A 14,650-nucleotide genomic window follows, 5' to 3' on the forward strand; every position below is an offset into this window, starting at 1 on the left:
AACTATACACATATAGGCACACTCTATTCCCCTATGTCCCCAAAGTGAATCCTTTCTCTGCGTAATCCTTGGAAAGCAGAATAGGGTATATAATTTGTGATGTGCAATATGGTAGTCAGACCACTTGAAATGTAGCTAGACTGACTTGAGATATGTGTATAAAACAGACACTGGATTTTGAAGAATTGGCACCAAAACAAAATGAAAAAAGAATGTATCATTGATTTTTATATTGATTACGTATTAATGGACATATTTTTAGATATACTGGTTTATCTTACTGCTTTCTTTTTATTTTTTAATGTGGCTACTAGAAAATGTTAAATTGCATGTTTGGCTTGTATTATTGTTCTATTAGACAGCTCTGGTATAGTTTGGAAAACAAACATGGGAAATGTCAGAGAAGATAGACATAGGTTTCAGTCTTGGCTTTACAACACAAAAGCTGCGTGGTCTTGGACAAGACACTTGACCTCTCTGAGCCTTATGTTGCTAATTTATAAGGAAATAGTATACTCATATTTCAGAGTAATTGTGAGAAATGGGGTTAATATAATCAAGCATCCAACACATGTTTGGAACATGATAGCTATTATTACCCTGAGAGAAGATCGAGTCTTCTCCCCCCTTCCTATGGTGCTAAAAGACATTTTTTCCCTCACACTTGCACCACATGTTGTCAGCTGAGAGATATAGTGTCTATAGAAACTGAGGGGTACATCAGGGCATGAGTAGAAATCATCGATAAAGGACAGCAGCAGCTGCTTTGCCAGGCAGGATTCTTTGCCAGGATGCACGCATCTTTCCTGCTTCTCATTTTTCTTCTGACGTCTGTTTTTTTCAGCTGCTGGATTCTTAACCTTGGTATAAGTCCTTGTGTCTGCTTTCATCTTGAAGCCCTTAGCCTGCCTTTAAAAACTTAACTCTCACTTTCAAAATTCTTCTGTTTCTATGTTAGGCCCTTTGGCATGGACCCCAACTGTTTCTCAGGGTCTTTGTGCCTGAGACATGCCCGAATGCCCACACTCTTCCCTATGAGTGATCCCTTGGAGCTTGGTCTGCCAGCTGCTGAGGAGCTGTCAGACACACCCATGAGTTCTCAGTGACTTTCATAATCTTCTGGGTCTCCCAGGTTCCCTTCCTTAGGGTCTCAGATTTCTACTCCTCCACCTGGCTTGGTGTCTCTCCTCAGAATGTGCTCTAGCTAATTTGTATAACTTTTAAAATATATGACCCCGTGTTTTCCTACCTCTGTACCTCAGTTTATGTCATTTTGTTTTCTATGTAGAATGTCTAATATCTCTTTCTTCAATGAATAAATATATCAATAGGCGAATTCTAGCAAACATTTAGAAAAGAGCTAACACCGATCCTTCTCAAACTTTTCCAAAAAATTGCAGAGGGAGAAACACTCCCAAATTCATTCTATGAAGCCACCATCACCCTGATACCAAAACCAGAAAAAGATATCACAAAAAAAGAAAATTATAGACCAATATCACTGATGAACATAGATGCAAAAATCCTGAACAAAATACTAGCAAACAGAATCCAATAACACATTAAAAGAATCATACACCATGATCAAGTGGGATTTATCCCAGGGATGTAAGAATTCTTCAAAACAAGCAAATCAATCAATGTGATACACCACATTAACAAATTAAGGAATAAAAACCATATGATCATCTCAATAGATACAAAAAAAGCTTTTGACAAAATTTAATACCCATTTATGATAAAAATTCTCCAGAAAATGGTCATAGAGGGAACCAACCTCAACATAATAAAGGCCATATATGACAAACCCACAGCAAGCATCATACTCAATGGTGAAAAACTGAAAGCATTTCCACTAAGACCAGGAACAAGACAAGGATGTCCACTCTCGTCACCTTTGTTCAACATAGTTTTGGAAGTCCTAGCCATGGCAATCAAGGAAGAAAAGGAAATAAAAGGAATCCAAATTGGAAAAGAAGAAGTAAAATTGTCACTGTTTGCAGATGACATGGTACTATACATAGAAAATCCTAAAGATGCCACCAGAAAACTACTAAACTAAACAATGAATTTGGTAAGGTGGCAGGATACAAAATTAATGCACAGAAATCTCTGGCATTCCTATACACCAACAACGAAAAATCAGAAAGAGAAATTAAGGAAACAATCCCATTTACCATCGCAACAAAAAGAATAAAATACCTAGGAATAAACCCGCCTAAGGAGTCAAAAGACTTGTACTCAGAAAATTATAAAACACTGATGAAAGAAATCAGAGATGACATAAACAGATGGAGAAATATACCATGTCCTTGGGTTGGAAGAATCAATATTGTGAAAATGACTATACTACCCAAAGCAATCTACAGATTCAATGCAATACCTATCAAACTACCAATGGCATTCTTCACAAAATTAAAACAAAAAATTTTACACTTTGTATGGAAACACAAAAGACCCCAAATAGCCAAAGCAATCTTGAGAAAGAAAAACGGAGTTGGAGGAATCAGGCTCCCCAACTTCAAACTATACCACAAAGCTACGGTAATCAAGACAGTATGGTACTGGCACAAAAACAGAAATATAGATCAATGGAACAGGATAGAAAGCCCAGAGATAAACCCACGCACATATGGTCACCTAATCTTTGACAAAGGAGGCAAGAACATACAATGGAGAAAAGACAGCCTCTTCAATTAGTGGTGCTGGGAAAACTGGACAGCTACATGTAAAAGAATGAAATTAGAACACTACCTAACATCATACACAAAACTAAACTCCAAATGGATTAAAGACCTAAATGTAAGACCAGACACTATAAAACTCCTAGAGGAAAACATGGGAAAAACACTCTTTGACATAAACCACAGCAAGATCTTCTTTGACCCACCTCCTAGAGTAATGGAAATGAAAACAAAAATAAACAAATAGGACTTAATTAAACCTAAAAGCTTTTGCACAGCAAAGGAAAGCATAAACAAGACAAAAAGACAACCCTCAGAATGTGAGAAAATATTTGCAAATGAAACAACAGACAAAGGATTAATCTCCAAAATATATAAACAGCTCATGGAGCTCAGTATCAAAAAAACAAACAATCCAATTAAAAAGTGGGCAGAAGACCTAAACAGACATTTCATCAAGGAAGACATACAGATGGCCAAGAGGCACATGAAAAGATGCTCAACATCACTAATTATTAGAGAAATGCTAATCAAAACTACAATGAGGTATCACCTCACGCTGGTCAGAATGGCCATTATCAAAAAATCTAGAAACAATAAATGCTGGAAAGGGTGTGGTGAAAAGGGAACCCTCCTGCACTGTTGGTGGGAATTTAATTTGATACAACCACTATGGAGAACAGTATGGAGGTTCCTTAAAAAACTACAAATAGAACTACCATAGGACCCAGCAATCCCACTACTGGGCATATACCCTGAGAAAACCATAATTCAAAAAGAGACATGTACCACAGTGTTCATTGCAGCACTATTTACAATAGCCAGTACATGGAACCAACCTAAATGTCCAATGAGGGATGAATGGATAAAGAAGATATGGCACATATATACAATGGAATATTACTCAGCCATAAAAAGAAACAAAATTGAGTTTTTTCTAGTGAGGTGGATGGACCTAGAATCTGTCATACAGAGTGAAGTAAGTCAGAAAGAGAAAAACAATACTGTATGCAAACACATATATATGGAATCTAAAAAAAAAAAAAAAAAAAGGTACCGATGAACCTAGTTGCAGGGCAGGAATAAAGATTTAGACATAGAGAATGGACTTGAGGACACGGGGTGGGAGGGAGAAGCTGGAGCAAAGTGAGAGTAGCATCGACATATATACACTACTGAATGTAAAATAGTTAGCTAGTGGGAAGCAGCAGCATAGCACAGGGAAATCAGCTCGGTGCTTTGTGATGACCTAGAGGGGTGGGATAGGGAGGATAGGAGGGAGGCTCAAGAAGGAGGGGATATGGGGACATAGATATGCATATGGCTGATTCACTTTGGTGTACAACAGAAACTAACACAGCATTGTGAAGCAATTATACTCCAATAAAGATCTGTTACAAAAAAAATCATTCCAGTGTTCCCCATGATCTTTCCTATTGAGTGACATTTCTCCCCAAGAATCTATAAGGGATATTCCATGTTCATCTATTATTACTCATTATACTTAGATAGTTATAGATATGTATGTACTTGGCTTACCATTACTATTATAAATGAGTACAGTTTAATAAACCTTAGGGTCCCATGTGGCCCTGTCTTTGTATGGAGCCACATTCAAAAGAAGTATCATCCAAAAACCAGAAATAATTGAAAAGTATTCCCAATATTTACATGTATCTCTTTGAGAATATTAAAGAATATCTAATTAACAACCTATAAGAATGCTCTTTTCTGTCCTTCTGTCCACACTGCATTGATACAGTTCTCTGTTTCTTCATTGAAGCCTCTTACTTGTCAAACCCCAAAAAATTGCTTTTGGAAACTCAGTTTCATAGCTTTTTCTAATCCTCTAATTCTTAGCTCTTCATTATACAAATTGACTTAAAAATGCTAGCTTGATAATTTTTTTGTCTGCTTCAATCATTAACTGTTTTACCCCCCAATAAAGAACAACTGTGGTCCTGTTTCTTCATGAAAAAATTCTCCTTTTTCCTCTTATCACTCTAACCTGTGTCTAGATCTATTCTCCCACTTTTGTGTTACAAAGGCCTGGGAGTCAGCTGAGCAAAAAATAAATTCTCATTAGACAGTGGAATAGAAGAAAAGTTCCTTATAACAAGGAATGGAGTGGTGATGGGGAAGGCTGGGAATACTGATAGAAAAACTATGGGTACCATCATATATTTCAGTTTCTATTGGTCAAAGATTTTGTGGTCTTTTTAAAAAATTTTACTCCTTACTGCACCTAACACAGAGACTTAAACTTACTAAAAGCTCATTAAATACTTCCTAAATAAATGTGATGACTTACCGAATTTTATTTAGGACCATCTGGGAAAGCAGGTTCTGTTTAAGTTGTCACTCCCTAGCTATAGCTATTTTTACATAACTTTTTGCTCTTAAAATTCACAGTTATGTATTGTTTTATGGATTTCAAAAAGCATGTGGGATAAAAGAAAACTTAGAAATTTAACGGGACAGTCATAATAGTCACACCATCCTACTCAAGTGAAATGTGTAAAATGAATCATGGCAGCCAAAGTGCAAACATGTGTTCTGTTAAAAATTACCTACACCATTACCTTGGCCACCTTCTTATTTCTTGGTTTCAGAGTCAAAAAAGTACATAATACTTCTTTAGTCCTGTTAGGTTTCCAGTGTTAATTTGATTACTACTATTTTTCTGTTTTTTTCAATTGATACAATATTCAGGAAAAAGAATTTAAGGTCATATATATATATATACATATATATATATATATATGTATATATATATATATATGTATATATATATATATATACACACATATATCAGCAAGAAACATGTTTTTATATACTCAAAGAAAGCATATATCAATGTGCTTTCTTTGAGTATATAAAAGCATGTTTCTTTTATTATTTCCCCCTTTTTTTCTATGAAGTCCTGCTGTTGAAGTTCATCATATTCTTATCAGAACTCCCATTTCTTTAGGCTATTACTGTATATTAGAGTACATTTCTGTAAAGAATACTCTTAGAAACTCCAGTGTACCCTTGTTTAAGGCCCACAAACATCTCCCCAGAGATCTTCCTCTCTGGCTAATGTTTTACTTAGGCCAGGAGATTAAGATACAACCTCCTTTTTTGGCTAATAAAAATTCCAGCAAACTGAAGGGAATTCATACTACAGAATGCCAATAAATACCAAGGTCACTACTTAACTAAATGACATACTCTGACTTGCTCATTTATTTCTATATTGTACCATTAAACAGCTCATCTTCATTAAGTTGTATCAAATCTTCGTGTGTATGAGTGTAAATGTGCAGCACAGAGTTTGAGGATCAAATTTAAAGATAGTTTATTGCACACACTAGGAAAAAAAGTGATAGAAATCAAGTGTTTATCTCCTGTAATGCAATATTATGTAGCTTTTACTATTTTCAAACATTAACTTTATCTCTGAATTGCATTTCCCCCTAATAGATCTGTGTGTAAACCTCTCAACTATATTGTGAGCTTCGGGGGGCAGACATTTATTTATTAATATTTGTTGAGTATCTAATAGACAACAAGGATACAAAGATAAATAAAGGAGGGCTGCTACCCTCAAGGAACTCATATTCTAGTTGGAGAAATACACATGAAAACAAATTGCTATGGTCTAGTGAGATATGTTTGCAGACCAAGTGTTAGGGGAGCAAAGTATATAGAACAGTTAATTTCCCAGGATGGGGTTTGGGAATGGGGATGCAAGTCCAAAAGGCTCTATAAAAAAGGGTGAAGTGAGGCATAGTGTGAAAGGATCAATGACAATTTGCCAACAAGCATGAAGAAGGACATCTTAGGAAAAGGAAAACAGCTACACAGAGCAAGGAGTTATATAAAAATAAAATATGGCACTTATACCAAAAAGTGTTGTCTGGCTAAATTTAAGGATTTTTTTAAATTAGAGGAGTGAAACCATCAGACTTATGTGTTAGAAAGATACTTCTGGTTGCAAGATGGATAGAAAGGGTGTCAGACAAGGTAGGCCATTGCTCAGACATTATATTAGATAAGAGATGATTTAAAGGGTTGAAGTGTAGACAAAAAGAAGTGGGAAGTTTCAAGAAGTAGTTAAAATTAGAATTGATGGACTGAAAAAAATTGGAGGAAGAAGAGTTAAGAGAAGTCTGAGAATTTTGATTTAAGGTTGCTGAGGAACCAGTATTACCATTATATGAGATCTGTAGCATATGAAGGAAAGCAGGTGTGGGAATGGTCTCATATACTGGATTTAGCGTCCGAATGTTGAATTTTAAGACTCTTTTGGGAAATCCATGTTGAGTTATCCAATAGGTCAGGTGATTAGGAAAATCCCTGGGCCTGGGATATGGGATTCATCATGGTAAATATGGTGATTGATGGTGTTGGAGTGGAAGAGGAGTGAAGAGTGGGATTGGAGAAGAGGAAAAAGGATGGAATTCCAGGGAGGTAGTGGGGACATAGAGAAGGAAGAACTAGTCAAGGAGAGTGAGGAGTTGCCAGAGAGAAAAGGACAAAAGATAACTAAATTTAAAACACCTGGAAAAAATAATGAAGGCAAATGAAACATCTCAAAAAAAAAAAAAATTCCACGGTAAGATTAAATGCCATACATAGGGTAGGCTAATAAAATATATATAAACTATCCATTATATTTCATCACTTGGATTGATATATTTATCTAGGTCTAATTCAGAGAATTAGAGTGGGACTGGGTACAAAGATGTTAAGTGTTTTTGCTTGTATGTGGCTGCTGTTTAGAGGAACTGGTAATATCACTGACAGTCATCCCAGGGTATAATGAAACAGAGAACTCTAAAACATCACAAGATAATCTTGCCCATCCCTGGATGTATGGGCCCTAGGTTAGTGCCTATACATGTAACAACCACTCCTATGAAGAAGTGAACACTGTAGGATCTGGGAATGTAGCAAAGAAACATTATGGGGAGAATGTGGTCAGAGAGAAAGGACACATACATACGTAATGGAAGATATGAACCTAGAGGAGAAAACAGACTTTTTCTTGGGATATGTAGATTCCATCCTTAAGAAGGCTTTTATTATGCAACTATACTGTTCCATACTAATATCAATCAAAATTATAAAATCATTAACTTTGATTTTAGGTGAAGCTTGAGATCTCTGTAACATCATCATTTTAACTTCCACATTGGCCAGGGATTCAGTGACAATTACTGAGAATCCAGGAGCTACTAAAGATGTCATTGGTAATGAAAAAAATTTAGCTGGAAGTCAAATTGCAAAAGGATAAGAAATAAGGAGAAGCATGAAAACAGGGAGCGTAGATTGTTATTTTGGGAAACAAGTAGTGAAGGAAAGAGGGGAACTTGAGAACTTGAGCACATTTGCGGAAAAGGGTAAAGTCAGTGAAGAGGAAAGGATAATTAACAGATCTCCTGTTAAGGTCAGAAAGAAAATGGTTTAAAAACCTCAGATGAAGGAATAATCTTAGACAGGAAGAGGAAAACTTCCTCTGTCCCCAGGGACATGAAAAAAGTAGCTGTGCAGCACTTATGTCTAAACTGAGGTTGTAAACAATGAATAAACATTGTTATAAACTTTTTACAGTCATCCAGAGGACAAGCAAAGAGAGATGGTTTGGTTGATTTTGATCGGACAAGAGTGTGAGAAAGACGAGAAAGCAAGGAAATTGAAAGCACTGAAGAGAAAGATTAACAGGGATTCCAGACTGAGAAGAGAGCTGCTGAGAAAATATCCATCTTGTTATGGTCAGGAAGTAAATGTGGTGCAAATTAGAAAGATAATGGGTGATAGTCAGGTGTTTTTTTAATTTTGACTTCACAATGAGAGATGGCCAGGACCCCAAATTCCTATATCCTGGAATAGACAGATGCAAAACATTTACAAGAAGAGACATGAGAGGCTAATGCAAACTGGTGGCACTGTTTGCTAGTATTTTGTCCCAAATCCCTATGTAGCGTTTTATCCTCATGACCTGAGTAAGAAGAACTTAAAGATCTACATCCTTTTTTGTCTCTTTGGCTTGAGTCCTTCCCTGGATCCAGGCTGAGTGCTATTTGATGCTTGTTTTCTCCTGAGCCCTGCCTTGGTCTCTGCTTGGTCTTTACTGCCTGTATGTGGTAACAGTAATATTTTGAAAAGAGAGCAACACTAAGATAAAAAAAAGTTAAAGTCTTTGCTCCTGTATTCCAAGATGTTATCCTTAATATAGTAAAACCCTGTGTGTCTGTGAGCACTCCTTTTTGTTGACTCATTTTAAAGTTTTTCAGTGAACAGGTTGGGTGCATCAGGAAGCCTTGTACTTCTTCTAGATAAGTGGTTCTCAAGTTGTGGAGGTGAGGGTAGGAGGGAAAAAAAAAGATATGAAAGTATCCCAGGGAATGTTTCCAAGGGGAAGAGAGTGCTCATATCTCTGTGTGTGCAGGAGGAGGAGAGAGCATTGTAAAAACTTTCAGGGGTTACTGATAAACACCTGTCTTTCTTCTGACTGAAAATCATTGTCCTACAGGTGAGCAGGTAAGAAGACAGGAGTGACATTGGAGTTTAATATTTGAGAGGTGGGATGGCTCTGGTAGGTGATAAAGTCCAGGAAGTGGGCTACCAGGGTGGAACGGAGGTGAAAAGTTTTGGAGTAGAGGCCGGGAAAAATGAGGCTGGAATGCTGGGTATGTCCACCACAGGGTGGGTGAGCTTTGGCTTTCTCCTTTATTACCTGTAACACTTTCCCGAGCATCAAGTACATAGTGTGTGTTCAATAAATACTCTTAATAGACTGTGTACATTTCAGAAAAATGTATTACTTTTAATATCAATTATGTGAGCATGCAACATTGCTAAATACAAAAGTCATACAAGCTCACAAATGACTTCAGAGACTGCCACTTGTAATTAAAGAACAATTTAGGCCCTGTTAAGACATCATAAACATAGATCCGTTCCTGTTTTCACCTATGGCTATACATTTTCACCCTATTACTACTGGCTTCACTCAGAAACTCTATTGCCCGCAGTTACATTTCTTTACCCCTTAATGCTTCTCTGAAGAGAAATAGCCATTATCAGTCATCTTCTAAAACGGTGTATTTCCACTGTGCCTGAGTAAGACTCAAGTGTTGGGCATTTACAGTACACAACTTTGGGGATATTGCCTAAAAACTGGAGGCTGCCTGTCTATTATCTGTTGGAAAAACATTTCTATGAATTTATGATATCAATATGTCAGCATAGGATACTTACAATTGATAAAAGGTAAATTTGAAAAGTTTACACTTGTTGCAAGTAAGTTGAAAAATGGAAAATTTCAATTTCTAGTTAATTAAACAAAATGAGTAGCATGGAACATAAAAAGTCTGAACCATGCTAAGTTTACAGGCTCCATGTCAGAAAAATGTCTTCTGGGAAGTATACCACAAAAAAATAAGTTGAAATTAAATTTATTATTATTATTTTTTAGATAAAAGTGCTACTCACATCTGTGTCATTGCTCATCTAGGTAACCTTGAGAAAAACAATTGCCCTTTCTGGGACTCAGTTTCCTCCTCTAAAATATGGAGGCTGATCTAGTCCATCTCTAAAAGTTCCCTTCCAGATAAACATGCTCTGTAAACTGGCTTCAACTTTAGGGAGTGTGCAGTAGAAACCTCCCTGGAGACAGATAAACACAGTTTCAAATTTTATTCATCATTTATTAGCTTTTCAAGCTTGTAAAAGTTATACCTTATTGAGCCTTAATTTCCTTATTTGTGAAATGGAATAACGCTACCTCTTTAATTGAATTGTTTGAGAATTAAATGGGATAGTATGTGCTGTGAAGTGAATAGCATAAAGTCAGTTGGTTAACAGGAATTCAATGTGTATTATCAAATCAGTGTCTTAGTTTTCTACTCTTTCTTTCTCTCCTTAAAAATTCAATTCCTTGTATGTTACTGACTTGCAAGTAAAAGATATTATGATAAAATTTGGAAGATACTATGAACTTTTGCTGAGCAACATTTGTAGGATGTGAATGTTTTGGAAAGCTGATTTTTATTTTCTGGCTTGGGAATACCTCTGGATTTGAATATAGCAGACAAAGTAGCAGTAAGAGGTCAAAAATAATTCAAAAGCTCCATATGACTTCACAATTTAGCAACTATTATATATTCAAAGACAGGCATGATACCACATGCATTAATAATAGTATATCACACAGGAATATAAATCCTCCACATATACTCAGCACTAGTCCTAAACTTTACAGAATCACATGAAATCAGTTTGGAATTCCACAATTTTAAGGATGAAGAGAACTTTACCTAGAATCACAAGAAAGCTATGAGGATAATAAATAAGGATATTAAAAAGTGATTGTATGGGTTGGATGTGCTAAATAGTCTAGCAGAAACTGTCTAAAATAGCCCCAGGAACCTCTTTTCCCACTTGCGAGTCTATTAATAGGTGGATTTGTTTGAATGTTAACTGGACATTTTGGATCCTACTGGGTTAAGCAGAAGGAAGTACTCTAAAATTTAATCTTTCCTATTGTCTCAAAGACTCACACTGTTAACATTTTTTCTAGTAATATGTGATTGAGGACCATGTGATACCCATCCCCTTATTCCACTCATTCAAAAAGTACTGTAAAGGGAGAGGAGGGCAGACTTACCTTTCATCCTTTATGTAACTACAAAGGAGGGCTGAGTTCCTGGTATGTCCATATAGATTATCTGTTGAAACGCTGCTTAGCCTGCTTCACATGGGATTGTATCTAAGACCTCAAGGACAGTTAAGTGGGGTCTTTATTGCAAAGGGTCTTCCTGTTGCCTGCCATTTGTCCAGTAATTCATGAGCCATTGGCATATTACTGGTGCCTTATATATTACCACTGAGAAATAATTTCATAATACTGACCAGTGGGATTACACAGCTCATAGAAACTTTCCATATAAGAACCATGATGTCAAAACACAGCAGAGGCCACTAACAGTATTAATGAGGATTTTGTCAGCTTCTAATGATGATTATTATTGTATCAGAATGTAATTCACACTAATTATTAGTAAAAGTTTACAAACATTAAAAAGTGCATAATAACATTTGGATCTGATAGGGCTGAAAAAAGACAAGAAAAACACAACACAAGGGCTTTACTTTTGTGATTGGTGTCCACATGATTGAAAGATCATTTTCTACATCTTTTGCTGCTCCGTGGAGATAAGTTGTCCTCCAAATTTTAATAGTATCATACAGCACTGTGATAAATTTGATTCCATAGAAGAAAATATTTCCCATGCTTAGTATTATCTTGTATTCTCTTTCCCACCTCCCCAATTCTCAAAAATCCTCGTAATTGGAAATAAAAATATTCGTTGGAAAAAGTTCTCCACTTGGGAATAAGACAAAATTTGCAGTTTGAATTCTGGTCTGTGTAGACACCAAACAGACTGAATTCAGGTAATATTCACATTAATGGATATTTTCAAATGCCTGTATAATAAGCAAAGGAGCCTTGATGAATCTGTTAGACTTAATTCATCAGCTGTGAATTAAGGGGAAAGATTAAGTTTTAAAAAATGTGTGTTCTGTCCTGTGCACACCACCACACTATGGAGCAGAATTTTTAGGCAGCCCTTTTAAAAATGAGTAGTATAAAAATTCACAGTAACGTACATCATTTTTGTTTTTCATAAGCAATCAAAGAAGGGGGCAGTGCTGAGCATCTATATTGTATAATACAAAACAGTGTAAATAACACAGCAGGAACACACAGATACATAATGCTAAAAACAGTGCTTTCTGGATGGTTCTTTTACTGGGTGAATACTTGGGCCAGAGATATTTAAACTCTGGGGTTCAACCAACCCTTTGCGATTAGACATAATTAAATCCTCTGACATTGTGAGGGGCCAGATGCTACAGGAAGAATCATCATCTAGGTCGGTGCTACTCTCTACAAGCATTTAATCATATGGTCAAGTGAAAGGATCCGTACAAAAATGACATCCAAACACAAGCCACATGATTTCAACCATTGCTGATGCCAGAGGTAGAGAAAAGTCTGTCTGCAGCCACAGCCTCTGCCCCCATTTTTAACATAACAAGCAGGTTCCTGCAATGCAGCACAGCCATTTTCTTTTCCCCCTTTTCACTCTTGGAAATAAATGCATTCCAGCCAGGCCTGGAGATTTGAGACATTGTCAGGTGTTGATGAAGATCGATCAAAGTGGAGTGTTAACTTTCAGATTTTGCTGCTTCTCCCTGGGCTTCCCCACTTTGTTCTGTTGAATTTCGCTGTGCATCTTCTTCACCTTCTGTTAGGGACATAAAAAAGGATACAGGCAAAATAAAAATGACTGCTTATATTTACTGACTCTCAGTATATATATCATATTGGAGATTTCAGAAATACTCAAGTCTGAAATTCTCATAGAGACAAGTATATTTTCTTGGTAATCAATTCCCCATCAAGAAAACAGCTTAAGTGTTTCAAGGGCTGACTAATTCTGGTTCTGGAACAGCATGGCTCAAAAACAAAATAATAACTGAATTTTTAGAATGGTTAGTGATGCTCTATGCTTCTGATAAATAGCTGGGAAATCTCATGGCCAGGTCATGGCATGGCACTTGTACTTTCATAGGTTGCAGAAATCATATGTGTCTTTAGGAAGAAACCAGAAGTAGGGAACAAGTTTACCTTTTGATGCCTGACTATCTTATATTAAGAAATATTTTAAAATTACATTTTACATTATTCTGAACACTTGATGATAACCTAGCTGACTTCTCATAGGTTTAATTAATTTAAATTAAAAGCAACAGTGGAAGGACATTGTGTCAGCTGGTTAGTCCCTTGTCAAATAGTCATGATGGCCTCTGGCCTGCCCTTACAGAACATATGTACAAATCCAATAAAACCACTTTCATAACTGAACCCTTAGCAACAATCTCAGCCATAGCAACACTAAAATTAAACAATGCTTTCTCTCCATATTAGGTCACTTTACCTGGGTGCAAGCTGCAGGCAATTCTTGATTCAAAGATTCAAATATTTGCATGTGTTAGCTTGTTACTAAGTGACCAATATGGCTTAATGGACAAAATATTTGGGGGTGTTGCAATAATGTGTGTTATATTAAATTTTGCTAAGAGTTTATTACCATAATTCAAATTAATTGAGATAAGTAGGTTGTCCATTATTTAGATGGAAATGTTGAAGGTAATTTCTCCTTTACGCTTAACAAGTACACACAAGACACCTCACCATGCACCATACTTTAGGGAAATTAAAAGCAGTTTTTCCACATAAAAATCATATTCTGTTCTAAAGGGGTTCCAAGAATATCATGATGCATTATATAGAATTTTCATGTACTATCTTCACTATTAGAGAAATGAACAAGCCCCCAAGGTATGCAGATGGCCTGAATCTGAGATGTATAGATTAGCATGAAATGAGAACTTGATAAATAGGAGAAGCTCTTGTCAACCAAAGGAATGAAGTCATATTAGGGCAGATGCAAGACAGTAGAATATTAAGGATGAAAGTGACGGCATAAATACAAGATGAGTATCTTAACTCCCATGGGGCTTGGGACTTTCTAGGTATCCAGGGATACTTCTCAGGGCTCAGAATAATGCTGCAAACACAGACCTGTGGCTAAATAGATGCTTGTTAACAAGTCAAGATAAACATGGGACAACAATATTGTTGAGCATAAACTAAAATAGAAGCTGAAATACTCAGGAATTACAAAGGAAGTCCCACACTATTCTCAGCTAGTGATATTTAATTTGCCATTGTACAGTTGTCTTTTTTTTTATGTTTTAGACTTTTGATTGTACAGTTATTACTTTTAGTTCTTTGTACTTAGAATAATAAATAAAGTCAGTGCTGTTTATACTTTGCCTTATTCTGGATTTTGTGATTTGAAGAGAAACAGAAAATTCTTTCAGGGCCTACAGAATTGCAATTAACA

General features: G+C 36.2%; 1 protein-coding gene across 3 annotated transcripts in view; it reads right to left on the reverse strand.

Moving 5' to 3' along the window:
• Positions 1-9,477: 9,477 nt before the first annotated feature.
• Positions 9,478-14,650, reverse strand: part of PKIA (cAMP-dependent protein kinase inhibitor alpha) — a 96,068-nt gene continuing 90,895 nt past the window's right edge. For all 3 annotated transcript variants that reach the window (XM_059901916.1, XM_059901915.1, XM_059901913.1), the window contains one exon: positions 9,478-12,985. In XM_059901916.1, coding sequence (XP_059757899.1) covers positions 12,906-12,985 — 80 coding nt within the window. In that variant the 3' untranslated portion in view covers positions 9,478-12,905. The remainder of the gene's footprint in view (positions 12,986-14,650) is intronic.

Source organism: Balaenoptera ricei, chromosome 17 (assembly GCF_028023285.1).
Source record: "Balaenoptera ricei isolate mBalRic1 chromosome 17, mBalRic1.hap2, whole genome shotgun sequence".
Classification (NCBI taxonomy): Eukaryota; Metazoa; Chordata; class Mammalia; order Artiodactyla; family Balaenopteridae; genus Balaenoptera; species Balaenoptera ricei.